Source organism: Vulpes lagopus, chromosome 16, assembly GCF_018345385.1.
Source record: "Vulpes lagopus strain Blue_001 chromosome 16, ASM1834538v1, whole genome shotgun sequence".
Lineage (NCBI taxonomy): Eukaryota > Metazoa > Chordata > Mammalia > Carnivora > Canidae > Vulpes > Vulpes lagopus.
This window is the reverse complement of record NC_054839.1, coordinates 59,416,136-59,431,307: the sequence shown is the minus strand read 5'-3', so window position 1 is coordinate 59,431,307 and position 15,172 is coordinate 59,416,136. Positions and strand designations below refer to the sequence as shown.

The following is a 15,172-nucleotide window of genomic DNA, read 5'->3' as shown; positions in this document are numbered from 1 at the left end:
ACAACCTCACTGAAGGGCTAGGTAGAAAAGATGCTAACCTAAATAACTTTGGAAATAAGTGGAGTCTTTAAGACTAAAGGCAAAAGGAACTGTGCATAAGCACTGTAGTTTCCTATCCGGGAATAAGTTTACATTTCTGATATGGCTACACACACACACACACACACACACACACACAGAAATTGAGTAACTAAATGGGTAACAGATGGTGGCAGCCACTTTTCTCACTGTTGGGAGAGATGTGTAATGGATTAGAGTTGGGAACATCAGAATAAACTCATGTTTAGCTTAATATAGATACTGATGGTTACATATAGAGACATTTATAGATATGTGTATATACAGGTTAGCATACACATACATTTCCTTGCTCTGTCAGCCGAAAGGGCCTATAAGCAAGGACAGCCCAGTAACAACTATCGCCCAGATCTTGGTTTCTGACACCATCCTTCATTAAAAGGAACCAAGGCTCATTCAAGAAATGGCTGACTCTAGAACTGGGGCAGGAAATATACAAGATACACCTGCAGCATCTTAACAGGACCAGAAAATGAGGAAGTGCTAAAAAAGAAAACAAAAACAAAAACACATTGATACGAGTATGTCAAAGGGACACAGACCCAACTGAAAGAGCTCCTAACAGCCAATACTGGGACGATTTGAGTAACAAAACAGTACTGGATAGAGTAACATAATTACCCATAACTCCATACTGAAATAAATAAATGATTGAAAAAATACATAACTGGGAGAAAGGAGATATGTCCCCTTGTAAAAGAATTCCAAATAATTAATGTAGATATTCTGTTCTCAAAAAACAATAACATGAGCTGCATATAGGGATTTCCTATCAAAAAGTACTGTAGGGAAAGGGAGAGAAAAATGTAATTTGCAGTGGAGAAATCACATAACACTATGTCAGCCAGATGATCAAGCTCAATATCCACAAGAGAGAAATGTTATGTTGATAACAAATACCTCTGATGTGATTATCTCTATGGTCTTCTTCCCAAAAACCTATAACCTTGCTCTAATCATGAGAAAAAAAAAATCAATAAATAATTCCAATAAGAGGGGCATCCTACAAAATACTTGGCTACAAAATACTACAAAATAAAACACAAGTTTGAGAAACTATTATATCCAAGAGAACCCTATGGAGACATGACAAATAAATATAATGTGACATCCTGAAACAGAAAAAGACATCAGGTACAAACTACAAAAATATGAATAAACTATGCACTTTAATTATGCATATTATGGTTCATGAATTGCAAAAAATGTACCAGCCAAATGTAAGATGTTAATCATAAGTAAAATTGGATGTAGAAGATAGGGGAATTTTCTGTACTGTCAACTTTTCTTTAAAAAGTGAATCTAAAGGTTTTCTAAAAGAATAAAGAGTATTTTGTAAAAAGTAAAAAAGTACATTAAAGAACTTAGGTTTATATATACAATTAATTATAAAGACTCAAAATTGTTGACTACATGAGAATAAATCCTAAATTCCTTCAAATGTGTAACCGTCACTTGCAGCGAAAAACCTTGGAAGTTCCACAATTCAGCTTCATTAAATAGTCTATACACTTTATAATGTTTAACAATGGTTTCGAAACTTACCATTTTTTTCTCCCATCTTTTGGCGTCGTCCATAAACATAAAACTCTTCAAAATTAACTTTCAAAGGACTGAATCACTTTGATTGAAGAATATAATTGGAATCCAACTGGCATCCAACTATGGTCTCTATGAAATTTGCAGTCCTCAGAGAAAATACATCATTATGCCAATTCTAAACCCAATATTCTTGGATGCTTGAATTTTCAAATAGTAACTGTGGTTGAAGAAACTTTAAAAAATGACCACTAGTCCCATCTGATGCCAAGTCCATGCAACTTCAGATCACTGATAATATCTTTTTAAAAATAAAAACCAACTCCATCTTTTGGTCCAGGGATGCATGAAACATTCTGTAAAGAAAACAATAAAGATTGGTACGTATGTGCAAAGAATAAAATACATTAAAAAAAAAAAAGATTATTTTAACAACAGCTTTATCTTTTAAAATTACATACACTGTTATAGAAACAAGAATGCATATTAAATGGGAAAATGTGTAAAATATCAAAATTACAAAGTTACAGAGAAATTAAGAATCATCCATACTTAAAATATTAATTCACATAAACTATCCCCATTTTATAAATATTTTTAAGCTTTTCTTATTTTTTATAAATACTTTACAACAACTTTTACAATGGGGATGGTAACACTAACTACCTCAAAGGGATGTTGTAAAGATTTAATTACTTAGAACAGTGGCTGGCACATACAAAAGACTCCATAAATATTAGCAATTATTATAGTTCTTTCAGTATATATACTTTTATTTTTTTTTAAAGATTTTATTTATTTATTCAGAGAGAGAGAGAGAGAGAGAGAGAGAAGCAGAGACACAGGCAGAGGGAGAAGCAGGCTCCACTCAGGGAGAACGACGTGGGACTCGATCCCGGGTCTCCAGGATCACACCCCGGGCTGCAAGCGGGGCTAAACTGCTAAGCCACCAGGGTTGCCCTCAGTATATATACTTTAAAATAAAATTTGGATTTTAGTATACGCAATTTTTTAATAATCTTTTATTGATAACGTATCTTGTACTTTCCACCCTCATTAATATTTTTCTATATGACTTTTAAGTGGCTGTTATAACGTACTTTGTTCAATAATCAATCCATGTATTAAAGTACACCAAAGAATCTTAATTAAATTTTCATAAATTATTAATTAGTACTGTAAATAAACCTCTATATTGGACATTTAGATTATCTCTATTTTTTTCAATATAATGAATAATTCTGGAATATATTTTATGCATATGTCTGATTATTTCCGTAAGATATACACTTGGAGGTGGAACTATACGTCAAAAGATCAAGAATTCTCAGTCTCAAGATGTTAGCCAACGTATGATAAATTCTTCCCCCAATCCCACACCAAACCACAGAAACATTAGAAGATTTTTTTAAATTAAAAAATATAGTCATGTTAAAAACAAAAAGGGAACTCTCTATGGACCAAGCTGTGAGACCTCTCTAGGGAAAGGACACAGATGGGAAGCTGAAGACATAATGCCAACCACGATCAGAACACAGCAAAAGGAAGAGCGAATTTTCTCACAGAAGATGAGCACACAACTCAAAGTCATTAAATATCTGAGGAAAGCTACACCATAAAAGAGACTTAAGCAAACCCACCAAAGGATGGACTTACAGTCAACAGAACAGAACATCCTGAAAATAATTTTAAAACAAATGTTATTGTATTTAATATCCTCAAAGAGCTAAAGAAGGAAACATCCATACAATAACATGATTTTGAAAAACAAACATTAAGGCATCTTGGACATAAAAATAGTTGTTAAATAAACTCAATAGATGACTGAATTAATGAATGGCATAAACTCAGATGAAGAGCCAGCAGTAAGCTAGAAGACTGAGCTGAGTAATTCATTAGAACACAGAAGAAAGAAATAAGAAGAAAATAGAATGAAAAAGAGGCAATAAATACCAAGAATTTCTCAAAACTGTAAAACACATAAACCAATTAAGGGTCACTGAGTACCAAGCAAGATAAAAATACATGCTACTAGACAAATTGTGTATAAGCTTTAAAATATAAAAAATACGAAGTCTTAGAAGCTTCCAGAAAATCTAGATTATCTAAAATAAACACATATCGGACTGGTAATCAGACTTCTCATCAGAAATACCAGATGCAGCAAGTTAAGGCAAAAAGTAAATCTGACCCCAGAATGCCATTTCAGCCAAGCTATCTTTCAATAGTGGAAGGGAAGAGACTTTGAGACATTCAAAAAGCCACTTAGGGACTCTCTGAAAGAAAGTACCCAAAATTTTGTGAAAAAAACTAACACACACAGAAGTACTCAGATATAAGAAGCAAAAATGAGAAAATGACTAAAACACATTAATGCTAAAGACTGATTAAAAATGGGTTTAATAACAAATGAACAAAAATAATACAAATAAGTGTGGGAAATTATAGAAGGGAAATGGAAGGGGATTATTGCTAGATTGGTATAAGTTAAGTAGAAGCAGGTCAAGTTTTTCTTCATAGGGGAGGATATCAACACTAAATTTAGATTGTTAAGAAAACAAATTTAAGAACTACGTTGAAAATGCAAAGGTGGGATCCCTGGGTGGCGCAGCGGTTTGGCGCCTGCCTTTGGCACAGGGCGCGATCCTGGAGACCCGGGATCGAATCCCACATCAGGCTCCCAGTGCATGGAGCCTGCTTCTCCCTCTGCCTGTGTCTCTGCCTCTCTTTATCTCTCTGTGACTATCATAAATAAAATAAAAAATTAAAAAGAAAATGCAAAGGTATTATATTTTTTTAAAATATGGAGAACAAAGAAAACTTGGGGCCAACCTCAATTAAAAAGAGAAATGGAGGGATCCCTGGGTGGCGCAGCGGTTTGGCGCCTGCCTTTGGCCCAGGGCGCGATCCTAGAGACCCGGGATCGAATCCCACATCGGGCTCCCGGTGCATGGAGCCTGCTTCTCCCTCTGCCTGTGTCTCTGCCTCTCTCTCTCTCTCTCTCTCTCTCTCTGTGACTATCATAAATAAATAAAAATTAAAAAAAAAAAAAAAAAAAAGAGAGAAATGGAGGGGCGCCTGGTGGGGGGGGGGGGAGGGCTCAGTGGTTTAACGTCTGCCTTCAGCTCAGGGCGTGATCCCGGAATCCTGAGATTGAGTCCTTCATCAGGGCTCCCTGCATAGAGCCTGCTTCTCCCTCTGCCTGTGTCTCTGCCTCTCTCTCTCTCTGTGTCTCTCATGAATAAATGAAATCTTAAAAAAAAAGACAGAAATGGAAAAATAAAAGATACAAGAGAAAAGCACAGTAAATAAGAGGACAAAAGGCCACACTGTTAATAATCACAAAAAAGGTGAATGTGTTAATCTAACTTCGTAAAGGACTCTCAAAACTGGATTGCAAGCAAAACCTAGCTATGACATTTTAATGTAAAATACCCACTTAAATCACACAAAATGTCATCAAAAGGTTGAAATTACAGTACGTGAAAAAGACATACCAGCAAATAGAAACATTCATATCAAACAAAATAGAATTTTATATGAAAACCAATAGAAAAAGCAAAGAGAAACACTTTACAGAACAATTCACATGAATTTCAAATTGAAATGCAAAGGTATTATATTTTTTAAAATATGGAGAACAAAGAAAACTTGTGGCGAACCTCAATTAAAAGGAGAAATGGAGGGGCGCCTGGGGGGCTCAGTGGTTGAACGTCTGCCTTCAGCTCAGGGCGTGAAGCTGTAACACATCATCTGTAAACACTTTACAGAACAATTCACATGAATTTCAAATTGAAATTACTGACAATATCAGAGAGGCTCAAGTAGTAGAAATCCCAATTAAAGGCAAAAGTATAAAAAAAAAAAGCCTAAACAAAAGTTAAACTCGGGGCTGTGAGATCAAGCTCCTTGTCAGGCTCTGTGCTCAGGAGTCAGCTTGAGATTCTCTCTCCCTCTCTGCCTCATCTGTTCGTACTATTTCTCTCTCTCAAGTAAATAAGTAAAATAAAAAAAAATAACGTTCATAACTTAAAACCAAACTATCCCACTTTCTGGTATCTATCCCTGAGAATCGCACATGTGCACAATACAATACATACCAGGATTTCCCTGCAGCATTGTCTAGAAGTTGAAAAACTGGGAACAACCAACGTCCGTCAAAAAGAGAATTGCAAATAAAATACAGTATATAGTACCTATCAAACAAGATAGAATTTAATATAAAACCAATAAAAGAGACAAAAATAAATGATTTACATTAGCAGAACTCAGCCATACACTGGAACACTATCCAGCAGGTATAAGAAAAAAAAAAAGAGCCATAAATACATACGCAGCTATAAATAACTTGTATATACTTCAAAAACACTGTCAAATAGAATTAGAAAATTATACAGTATGATACTGGTCACCATTTTTTTTAAGATTATTTATTTATTTATTCATGAGACAGAGAGAGAGAGAGAGAAGCAGGCTCCATGCAGGGAGCCTGATGCGGGACTCGATCCTGGGACTCCAGGATCACGCCCTGGGCCAAAGGCAGGCGCTAAACTGCTGAGCCACCCAGGGATTCCCCTGGTCACCATTTTTAAAAATTACAAATGCATATATGAACCCATTGAGAATGTGTAAGTGTAAAAAAAAAGATTTAAAGGTTCTGCATCAAGATCTTTAGTGTGGGTTTGGGGGAACAAGGGGGGTACTCAGGGACTGTGAATTGTTCGTGGTATCTGCAGGGTTCTTTTTTTTTAATTTTATTTATTTATTCACAAGAGACACAGAGAGAGGGACAGAGACACAGGCAGAGGGAGAAGCAGACTCCATGCAGGGAGCCCCATGCAGGACTCGATCCTAGGACCCCGGAGTCACACCCTGGACTGAAGGCAGGCACCAAACCACTGAGCCACCCAGGGATCCCCTATCTGCAGGGTTCTAAGTGTGTAAAAAGGGAATGTAATAGTGCACTTAATTAAGACTTAAGTGTATAATTTTCAAAAAAAAAAAAAAAAAAAAAAAAGCATTGACCATTTTGAAGGCTTTTGGAGCACACCCCCAAGTGCTTTTCTAGAAAGATTCTATCAATGCATATTTCCACCTACAGCAGGCCAGCCTATACGAGTCACTTTTTAAAGAAAACGCTCACAGGGGTTATTCCTATCTTCCGAAACTTTATAAGTAAGGGAACGGTACCCCATGTTTACTGAAGACACTCTGCAAAATAACAGCCAAGCCTAAGGAAGAAAAGTTACACCGCTCATAGCCTCATCATCCATCCAGAGACAACGGGCTTAATATTTTGGAATGAAACTGCATTTTTTCAATTTGTTCCTCTCCCACCCACCTACCCACCCTCCCCTGCCCTCAACTCCCCAAACCCCCACACTTTTTCATTTTGGAGAAGAGCAGCTGGTGTGTGTGGAGCTTCCATTTACGGTTGCTTTCTTTTTTTTTTTTTTTTTTTGGAAAACTGGCTCTTTATGAGACTGACCATCACTTACTTCTCATGTTCTTTTTTTTTTTTTTTTAAGATTTTACTTATTCCTGAGAGACACACACACAGAAAGAGAGAGAGAGAGAGAGGCAGAGACACAGGCAGAGGAAGAAGCAGGCTCCATGAGGGGAGCCCGACGCGCTGAGAGCAACGAACGTTTCCGGAGTACCCACACGTGTCGGGCACGCTCCGGCCGGTTCGGAACCGGAACCGGCCCGTTCTTACGGATCTGTGTGGCAATCATGAGAGGAAATTAGCATGCCCGTTTTTCTGAGGAGGAAGCTGCGGGGGGGGGGGGGGGGGGTCACACCGTTAAGTGTCAGTGACCAAAAAAAAAAAAAAAATCAGGAAGGAACCAGGCAGGATGATTTCAGGGACACCCCATCTTTAATAAAAATAAAAAATAAAAAAAAAAAAAAAACAAACCAAACCAAACCAAAACCCTCCACCTTTTCAAAAACCCCCTCTCGGCCTCACAGGGAACTCCCGGCGGGTGCGCACTTACCTCAGAGCACAGCCCCCTACACCCGAACCGGGCCGCGGTCCACGGGGGTCCGGTGCCCTCACGGTCGCCTCCCGGCTCCGCCACCTCGGGACAAACGTTTTTTTACTTTACTTAGGACTCGTGTTCAGTCTTACCTGGGGCACGGGTCAGCGGCTACACCTCCCAGTTGTGCTTCGGGATTGTTACGCCGCAGTCCCCTTCCCGCAGCTCCTTTGACAGCCTCGGGTTCCCGGCTGCTGAGGAAATCACCCGCTCACGTTACGTGGACGCGCCCCCATCCCCTCCCCCCCCAGACCGGAAGTGAGAGGCGGGGCTGGGACCTCGGGACGCCCGCGGGCCCTCCTGCAGCCACCTGGGGCTGCAGGTGCTTCAAAGGGAAGGGGGGGGGCGTGAAGCGCTGGGGTCCGCGCGGCCCAGGGCGCGAGGAAGCGTCAGGCGGCCGCACCACGGCTCTTCCCACGCCGCCCGCCGACCCCGCTCCGTCAGCGAGGCTGGGTCCCCCCTCTCCCCACCCCGGCGGGTCGGGCTCCTCTCCGACTCCACGCCACGGGACCTCACGGCCGCAGACGCCCCCCCGGCCGGGAAGCCCCTCAGCATTTGCCTAGACCCGGCCCCAGCTCCCCCGTGCAGACCTACCTAACGCCAATCCCGCGGCGGACAGCAGCCGGACGCCCGCCGATCCCACTACTTGGCCGGGAGCCCATTGGTTGGACGCCTCCCCGGGTCCACGCCTCAGAGACTCCGCGCGAGTCGCGCCGGCAGCGCGGCGGCGCCGAATCGGCGCGCCGCCTCCCGATTGGCTGGCGGCGCTCTCGCCTAGTCTCGCGCTCTCTGGCCGGGCCAATGGGCATCCTCGCAGTCGTCCGAGGCCGGCAGCCCTGGAGTGGTGGCGCGGCCGTTTCCTCTGGTAGGTGTTGCGCTGCCATCTTGTGTGTGGCCGGGACCGGGGTCCTCGGCGGTGGGACCCCGCTCAGGGGGCTCCCCGCGCGGAGGGGTCCTGCGGGGGGCGGGGACACACACCTGCACCTGGTGCCTTCTCGCTTACCGGGCGCAGGAGGTTTTCTTGGGCTGAGCCGGCCCTGGCTAGAGAGGGTGATGGATGGCGGGGAGGAGGATCCCCGGTGGTTTCGGTTCGTCGGGGTTGGGAGGGCTCAGTGGGGGCTCTGACGGACGCCCCGGAACTCGGCCTCGGGACGTCGGGCGGCAGCCCCGCTGGGGAGGCGGTCAGGTGGACCGCCGGATGCGGAAGGGAGCGAGGTGGCGGCTGTCGATGCAGCGGGCGGCGGGGGGTGCGTCGCCGCGGCCTCGGGTCGCCCCGGACCGTCGTTTGCCGCCGTGGGCGACGGGCTGGCCGCTGCAGCACTGGCTCCCCGCCCAGCCGAGCACCTGATGAGCGCGGGGAGCGCGCTTGTGCGTTAGGGTGCAGCCCGCGTGCGGGCGGTGGTCTCTACCCCCACCCCCCGTTCGCCCAAGCGGTGGCGTCTGCAGAAACGGTGCAGGGGAGGACGGACGTTGGCAGAAGCGTTTGTTTCCCTGGTGACGACCTGTGGAAGATGGACAAGTTTCTGTGTCCGTCCCGACTTGCTCGGTGGCTTCCTCGGGGCCCAGGGGAGGCGCTTGTAAGGGAAAGTTCTCCTGAGCTCTCTCTGGGATGGAGGGAGGAAGGAATTACCTCCTCTTCTTCCTCCTCGGGTTTGGGTCTTATTATTTTTTTATTTTAACTTTATTTTTATTATTTTATTTATTATTTTAATTTTTTAAATATTTTATTTTTTGTATTTTAATTTAATTTAATTTTAATTTATTTTTAATTATTATTTCATTAATTTTATTTACTTATTTTTATTTTGTATTTTAAAATTTTTATTTTTAATTTTTATATTACTTATTTTATACTTTTTGTTTACTATTTATTTTACTTTCATTTTTTAATTTTAATTTTAATTTTTAGATTTTTATTTTATTTTTATTTTATTATTTCATTTTTATTTTATTTTAATTTTGTTTATTTTATTTTATTTATTAATTTTAATTTTTAATTTCTATTTTATTTTTATTTTACTTATTTTATTTATTTTTTATTTTATTTTATTATTTTATTTTTATTTTTTATTTATTTTTATTTTGTTTTTTATTTTTAAATTTTATTTTATTTTTATTATTTTATTATTTATTTATTTATTTTTAATTTTATATCGAAGGAGATGGCACGCATTCTTTCATTTGGTAGGAGATTGTATCGGATCTGAAAACCCAGCAGATAAAAGGCCGATATTTTGTGATTAGGTTTTTTTTTTTTTTAAAGATTTTATTTATTTATGATAGTCATAGAGAGAGAGAGAGAGTGAGAGGCAGAGACACAGGCAGAGGGAGAAGCAGGCTCCATGCAGGGAGCCCAACGTGGGATTCGATCCCGAGTCTCCAGGATCGCGCCCCGGGCCAAAGGCAGGCGCTAAACCGCTGCGCCACCCAGGGATCCCTTGTGATTAGGATTTTTGATATGCATTGGACGAAAGCACAGAGAAAGATGCTTGCCTCGAGTTGAGTTTTCAGCTATCCAGGTTGTTAACCGACGGCTCGACCTGGTCCAGAGGACCATGTCTTCTGTGGCAGGAGTGTCAGAGAAACAGCAGGAATCGAACGATTACAAATTTAATTTTCTTTTTAAAATTTGCCTTTTGAATCATTGAGCCTTCGAAGGCCTAAGTTGCAAGAGTTCAAGTATCAATATAACAGCGTTGAGTTGATTGGCGAAGGTGTCTGTGACCTTCGGAAAGGAAGAGATCTTTGGCTAAGAAAGCACATAATAGCTCAGGAGACGTTCGCCAAAACTTGTGTGTAGCATTCTCCTGTAATGATGCTTGGCATATGTTTGAAAGTGCAGCTGTTGAACGAATAAATAAAATGACGCAGTGATTGGAAGGTGTGGCTCTCATTTCTTTCTCACCAAACTGAAAAAGAATTTTTTGAAACCTGCTTTCTAGAAACCTAGACTTGCATTTCCTTTGCACCAAGTTTTATTTGTTGCTTCCAGTTTCTACATACACATAATGTTCTAGATAGGTTCATAATCCCTCCCCCCCCCTTTTTTTTTTGGTAAGGTCTTTTTATGAAATCATCATACAGAAAAACTGAGATAATGAAGGTGAACCCTCAAGTAATAATGCTGTATTTGCCATATTTTCCTTGAAAGCATACAGTTTGAGTAAATGAATACCAACCTTGTCAATGCCTTGCATCTCTTCTGAAGAAAAATTTATCACTTTTCTAGTTTCTTTTTAACCCTGCTTAAAGTCAAAATACTGCAACTTAAAAAAAAAAAATACTGCAACTTTAAGTTTACTATATTGCATAAATATCTTCTGTAATTTTAAATAACTAATATTTAAATAATAGGCTAGGTAAACCCGAGATTTTTTCCTTTGAAAGATACTGTTCTCTGGATTTCATAATGTATAATCTGAAGATCCTTACAGAATATTTAAATACTACTTTTGCATGAACAATGTTAAGTGACTAAATAAAAATGATTTAACATTGGTCTGTTAAGGATTATTTTTCATTGCAGTCTCATAATAATACAGAAGTTTAGATCTTTTTCCCCCCTTATCAATTGATGTATGCTGTTTAAAATTAGAAAAATTTGATGACACCTTTGAATTGAATGTGGTATTTTGTGGCCGAATGTCGATTAAAATCTATTTACCTTCATAAAAAATAAAAAATGCTCTCATCTTACTTGCAGGTCTTTATCTGATATTTTAAGACTCTAAATGATTTTATTAGTGAAGATTTTAATGAAGCATTTTTTAATTAAAAAACACATTTAAGGGATCCCTGGGTGGCGCAGTGGTTTGGCGCTTGCCTTTGGCCCAGGGCGCGATCCTGGAGACCCGGGATCGAATCCCACATTAGGCTCCCGGTGCATGGAGCCTGCTTCTCCCTCTGCCTATGTCTCTGCCTCTCTCTCTCTGTGACTATCATAAATAAATAAAAATTAAAAAAAAAACACATTTAATAGTTGATAGGTTTTTCCCACCTCATGAGCTGAAAAACCAAATTTGTGTATAATAATCATTCCCTTTTTTAAAATTATTTTTGAAGTACTAGGAATACCTCCCCACCTTGCTTTGCTTTGTAGTAATTTTGATCATATAAATGTTACTTTGGGGGAACATTTTGAAATTAATAGAAATATTTCTGTATTCCTCAATTAGTGCATTTTGCCATCACTTTTCCAGTCTTTAACAAATACAGTTCATCATAGGGATAAGTAAAATAATATGACTAAAGATAAAAAATGATTTAAAACTGTATGAAGACCAAAATTACCATTGGCCGTTTGTGGTGTTCTGTTAATCAATGAAATTGATTGAATGCCTGAGTCATGAGAGTGTCCGTTAACTACAGAAAATTCTTGTGAGATAAACATGTGGGACATTCAGATTATTTCACTTAAAGAGAAAATGTCTGAAGTATTATATATTAAGCTTTTTTTTTTAAAAGACAGGAATCAAACTAATTTTCCCTTTACTATGAATTCTCCCTTTGTAATGATCTCATTTGTTCTTGCCACTTAAACTATACCTTTTGTGCAAATAAGCCCTAATTTTATGTCAAGTTCTGCTCTTGTAAGCCCTTAACACTCGTTTCTCACAGTCTTTGGGACGGTTGGATCCACTCAATTTGTATGCAACTCTCCATCTTTTACGTTTCCTATGTTGGTTAACAGTCTAGGTATCTTCTCAGTGGCTCAGATTTATAACTTCAAACTCTTCTCCCATTTGCCCAACTGTATAATATGTAGCTTCAGCCTCCAAAACAGCTTTCCTTTTCATTTTTCTGTGCTCATTGCCGCCGCCTGACTTAAGCCCTCTTTTTCATTTTCTTGACGTTTTATATGCCACTGTATTGTTGACAAAATCCCCACTTCTCTCACCTTTGACTTCGTAGTAAAGATACAGGTTTGGCAACTGTGATAACTAAAAAAATAATTGCCATCTCCTCAATTTAAAAAAATGTACTTATTTATTTTGAGAGAGAGAGAGAGAGGGTACACACAAGCCTGAAGGACAGAGGGGGAAAGAGAATCCCAAGCGGACTCTGTGCGGAGCTTGGAGCCAGATGTGGGGCTCTGGCTCAAGGCCCCAACGTCACCACCTGAGCTGAAACCACGGGTCTGGCTCATAACCGACTGTGCCACCCAGGTGCCCCATGGCCTCCCCCTCCCAATTTTTTCAAATAAAATTTAAAAACTCCTTCCTAAGTAAAAATATGAACCAATTAGGTAGCTTTGCTGCAAAACGTTGTCAGCAGCCCCCAGGCTCCTAATGTGTTTCTCTGCCATCGCAGCACCAGCAGCCTGTTACAGGCCGAGCTGGCTGTTCACCTCCTTCCAGTGTTTATGCCTCATGCTCAAGTTAAAGGCCAAAATATATCATGGTAGGAAGCGCTTGCAAGTGGTGGTAGGAGTAGGGTTCTATTCTCTACCTTAATTTTTAAAAAGTTGTATTGTCACAAAAAAAGATCTTTAACAATTTCATTTCTGTGAGGTTGTTGTGAACTTTTGATGATTCTATTAGGTTACTACAGTTAGATTTGGGAGGAGTAAGGTGCATAGCTTGTGACCCTCAAATACTATGTTTGTGTCCTATATTACTTGCAGACCTAGGGACTACCTTGTTTAATGCTTTTCGCTCTATAGTGGTTCTCACTGCCCACAGTTAACTTTGAAAGTAATTGATGCCTAGCTCAACTTCCTCTTTGAAGTATAGACAAGTTTAACTTAATCACAACCTCTTCTTGCCCTATACTCAGATTTCTTCATTTAAGCATATCTTATGTTACCTTGTTTCTCACAGGCTGTGACAAACAAAATAATTCCCTGGAAGGCAAGACGCCTTCCTGAGTCCTGAACAAGTTTGCATGCAGTTGGTATTGGATGCATGTTTGCTCATTTGAAATACATTTCATATTTCAAGTCAGATCTATACCTTTGGAGAGCGTATTTGTCTCTTATAAATCAAGTAAGAACAGCAGTACCCTAACAGAAAATGAGCAAAGAACATGATCTCATGATCACAAAAAGAACAGGCACAGTGGTTTAAGTGAAAAATATTTAACTTGTGATTAAAGAAATAAACATTTAATCAGGCAGTTTATCTCAGAATGCAGCAAGAGACAAAACTATGTATACTCTTTGACCCTTTGTAAGGAAACTTCTATTGAAATGGGAGATGGGAGTCAAAGCTTTATGATCACAGTGTAATTTTATATTTAGGAATAATTGGCAATAAAAAGTTACCAATGGTAGAAGAATGATTTTATAAATTATTACACATGCATCATAATAGATTATATTTCAGCCTGTTAAAAGGAATATTTTCAAAAGCTGTTCAGTGATACAGCTATTTAATGAAACTGGGGAAAGGTCACCATTATGTGTTAAATGAGAAAAATATAGAATAGTAATTGAGGAAATGAAATGAGATACCACCATACACAACCTCTTAGAATGCGCCGCGCCCCCACCCCAAAAAAAAGAAAGGAAGAAAAAAATATGAAGTTGTGGCCGCGATGCAAAGCTACTGGATTCATGTCTTGCTGGTGGGAATGCAAATACCACAGGCCTTTGGAAGACAGTTTGATGGTTTTTTATAAAATTAAACATACCTTTATCATGTGACCTAACAATCTCACTCCTAGGTTGAAGTTTACTAGCAAGGTAAGAGAGCTCCACTAGCTTCTCTTTTTTGCCAGTTGTTTTTGTTTTAGTTTTAGCCATTAAATAGGATATATAATGGCATCTCATTATGATTTTAATTTGCATTTTCCCAAGGACTATTACATGCTTTTCTCATGAAAAGTGAAATGAAACCTATAATCACTTCCCTGCAGGTATTTATAGCAGTTGTATTTGTAATCACCAAAAACTGGAAACAACCGAGATGTCTTTTAATTGGGGGATGAGTTTTTTAAAACTTTAGTCCATCCATGCAATGTAAAACAAAACAAGTCTCTTCCTAGTCTGGGAGAGCATAAATACTTGATGAAATGGACGATGATATAACTACATACTAAGTTGTTGTAGGGAAAAAAACCATAAAAATGAGCCATGCAACATTACATTATATAATGGAAACACAGCAGAAAAAATGTGACCATAAAGCAGATGAAAATGCTAATCTAAATATTTAAAAGTAAGTCAAGGGACAATAAGGAAAAGACACCTTTGAAAGAACCACACAAATCAGAAATAAAAGGAGTTCAGAAATGAGATGACTAGGCTGTACAGGGATTTGAAGTGAGAGCTGACAACTTAAGAAAGAATTGGGGGGATCCCTGGGTGGCTCAGCTGTTAAGTGCCTGCCTTTGGCCCCAGGGCATGATCCTGGGGTCCCAGGATCCAGTCCCATGTCGGGCTCCCTGCTTGGAGCCTGCTTCTCCCTCTGCCTTTGTCTCTGCCTCTGTGTGTGTGTGTGTGTGTGTGTCGTGGGTGAATAAATAAAATCTTTAAAAAAAAATCAAGAAAGAGGAGAAAGAATATTTTTAAATGATGA

General features: G+C 39.8%; 2 protein-coding genes across 2 annotated transcripts in view; one reads left to right on the top strand and one right to left on the bottom strand.

The window, feature by feature from the left end:
- LOC121476930 (histone-lysine N-methyltransferase SETDB2) overlaps nucleotides 1-8,389 on the bottom strand; it is an 85,193-nt gene extending 76,804 nt beyond the window's left edge. The window contains exons 1-3 of the mRNA XM_041731071.1: nucleotides 8,250-8,389; nucleotides 7,748-7,846; nucleotides 1,624-1,973 (exon numbers count right to left, since the gene is read on the bottom strand). Of these exons, the coding sequence (XP_041587005.1) occupies nucleotides 1,624-1,639 (16 nt within the window). The 5' untranslated portion in view covers nucleotides 1,640-1,973; nucleotides 7,748-7,846; nucleotides 8,250-8,389. The remainder of the gene's footprint in view (nucleotides 1-1,623; nucleotides 1,974-7,747; nucleotides 7,847-8,249) is intronic.
- Nucleotides 8,390-8,483: 94 nt separating this feature from the next.
- Nucleotides 8,484-15,172, top strand: part of CAB39L (calcium binding protein 39 like) — a 109,852-nt gene continuing 103,163 nt past the window's right edge. The window contains exon 1 of the mRNA XM_041731292.1: nucleotides 8,484-8,520. The gene's annotated coding sequence lies outside the window, so the exon portion shown is untranslated. The remainder of the gene's footprint in view (nucleotides 8,521-15,172) is intronic.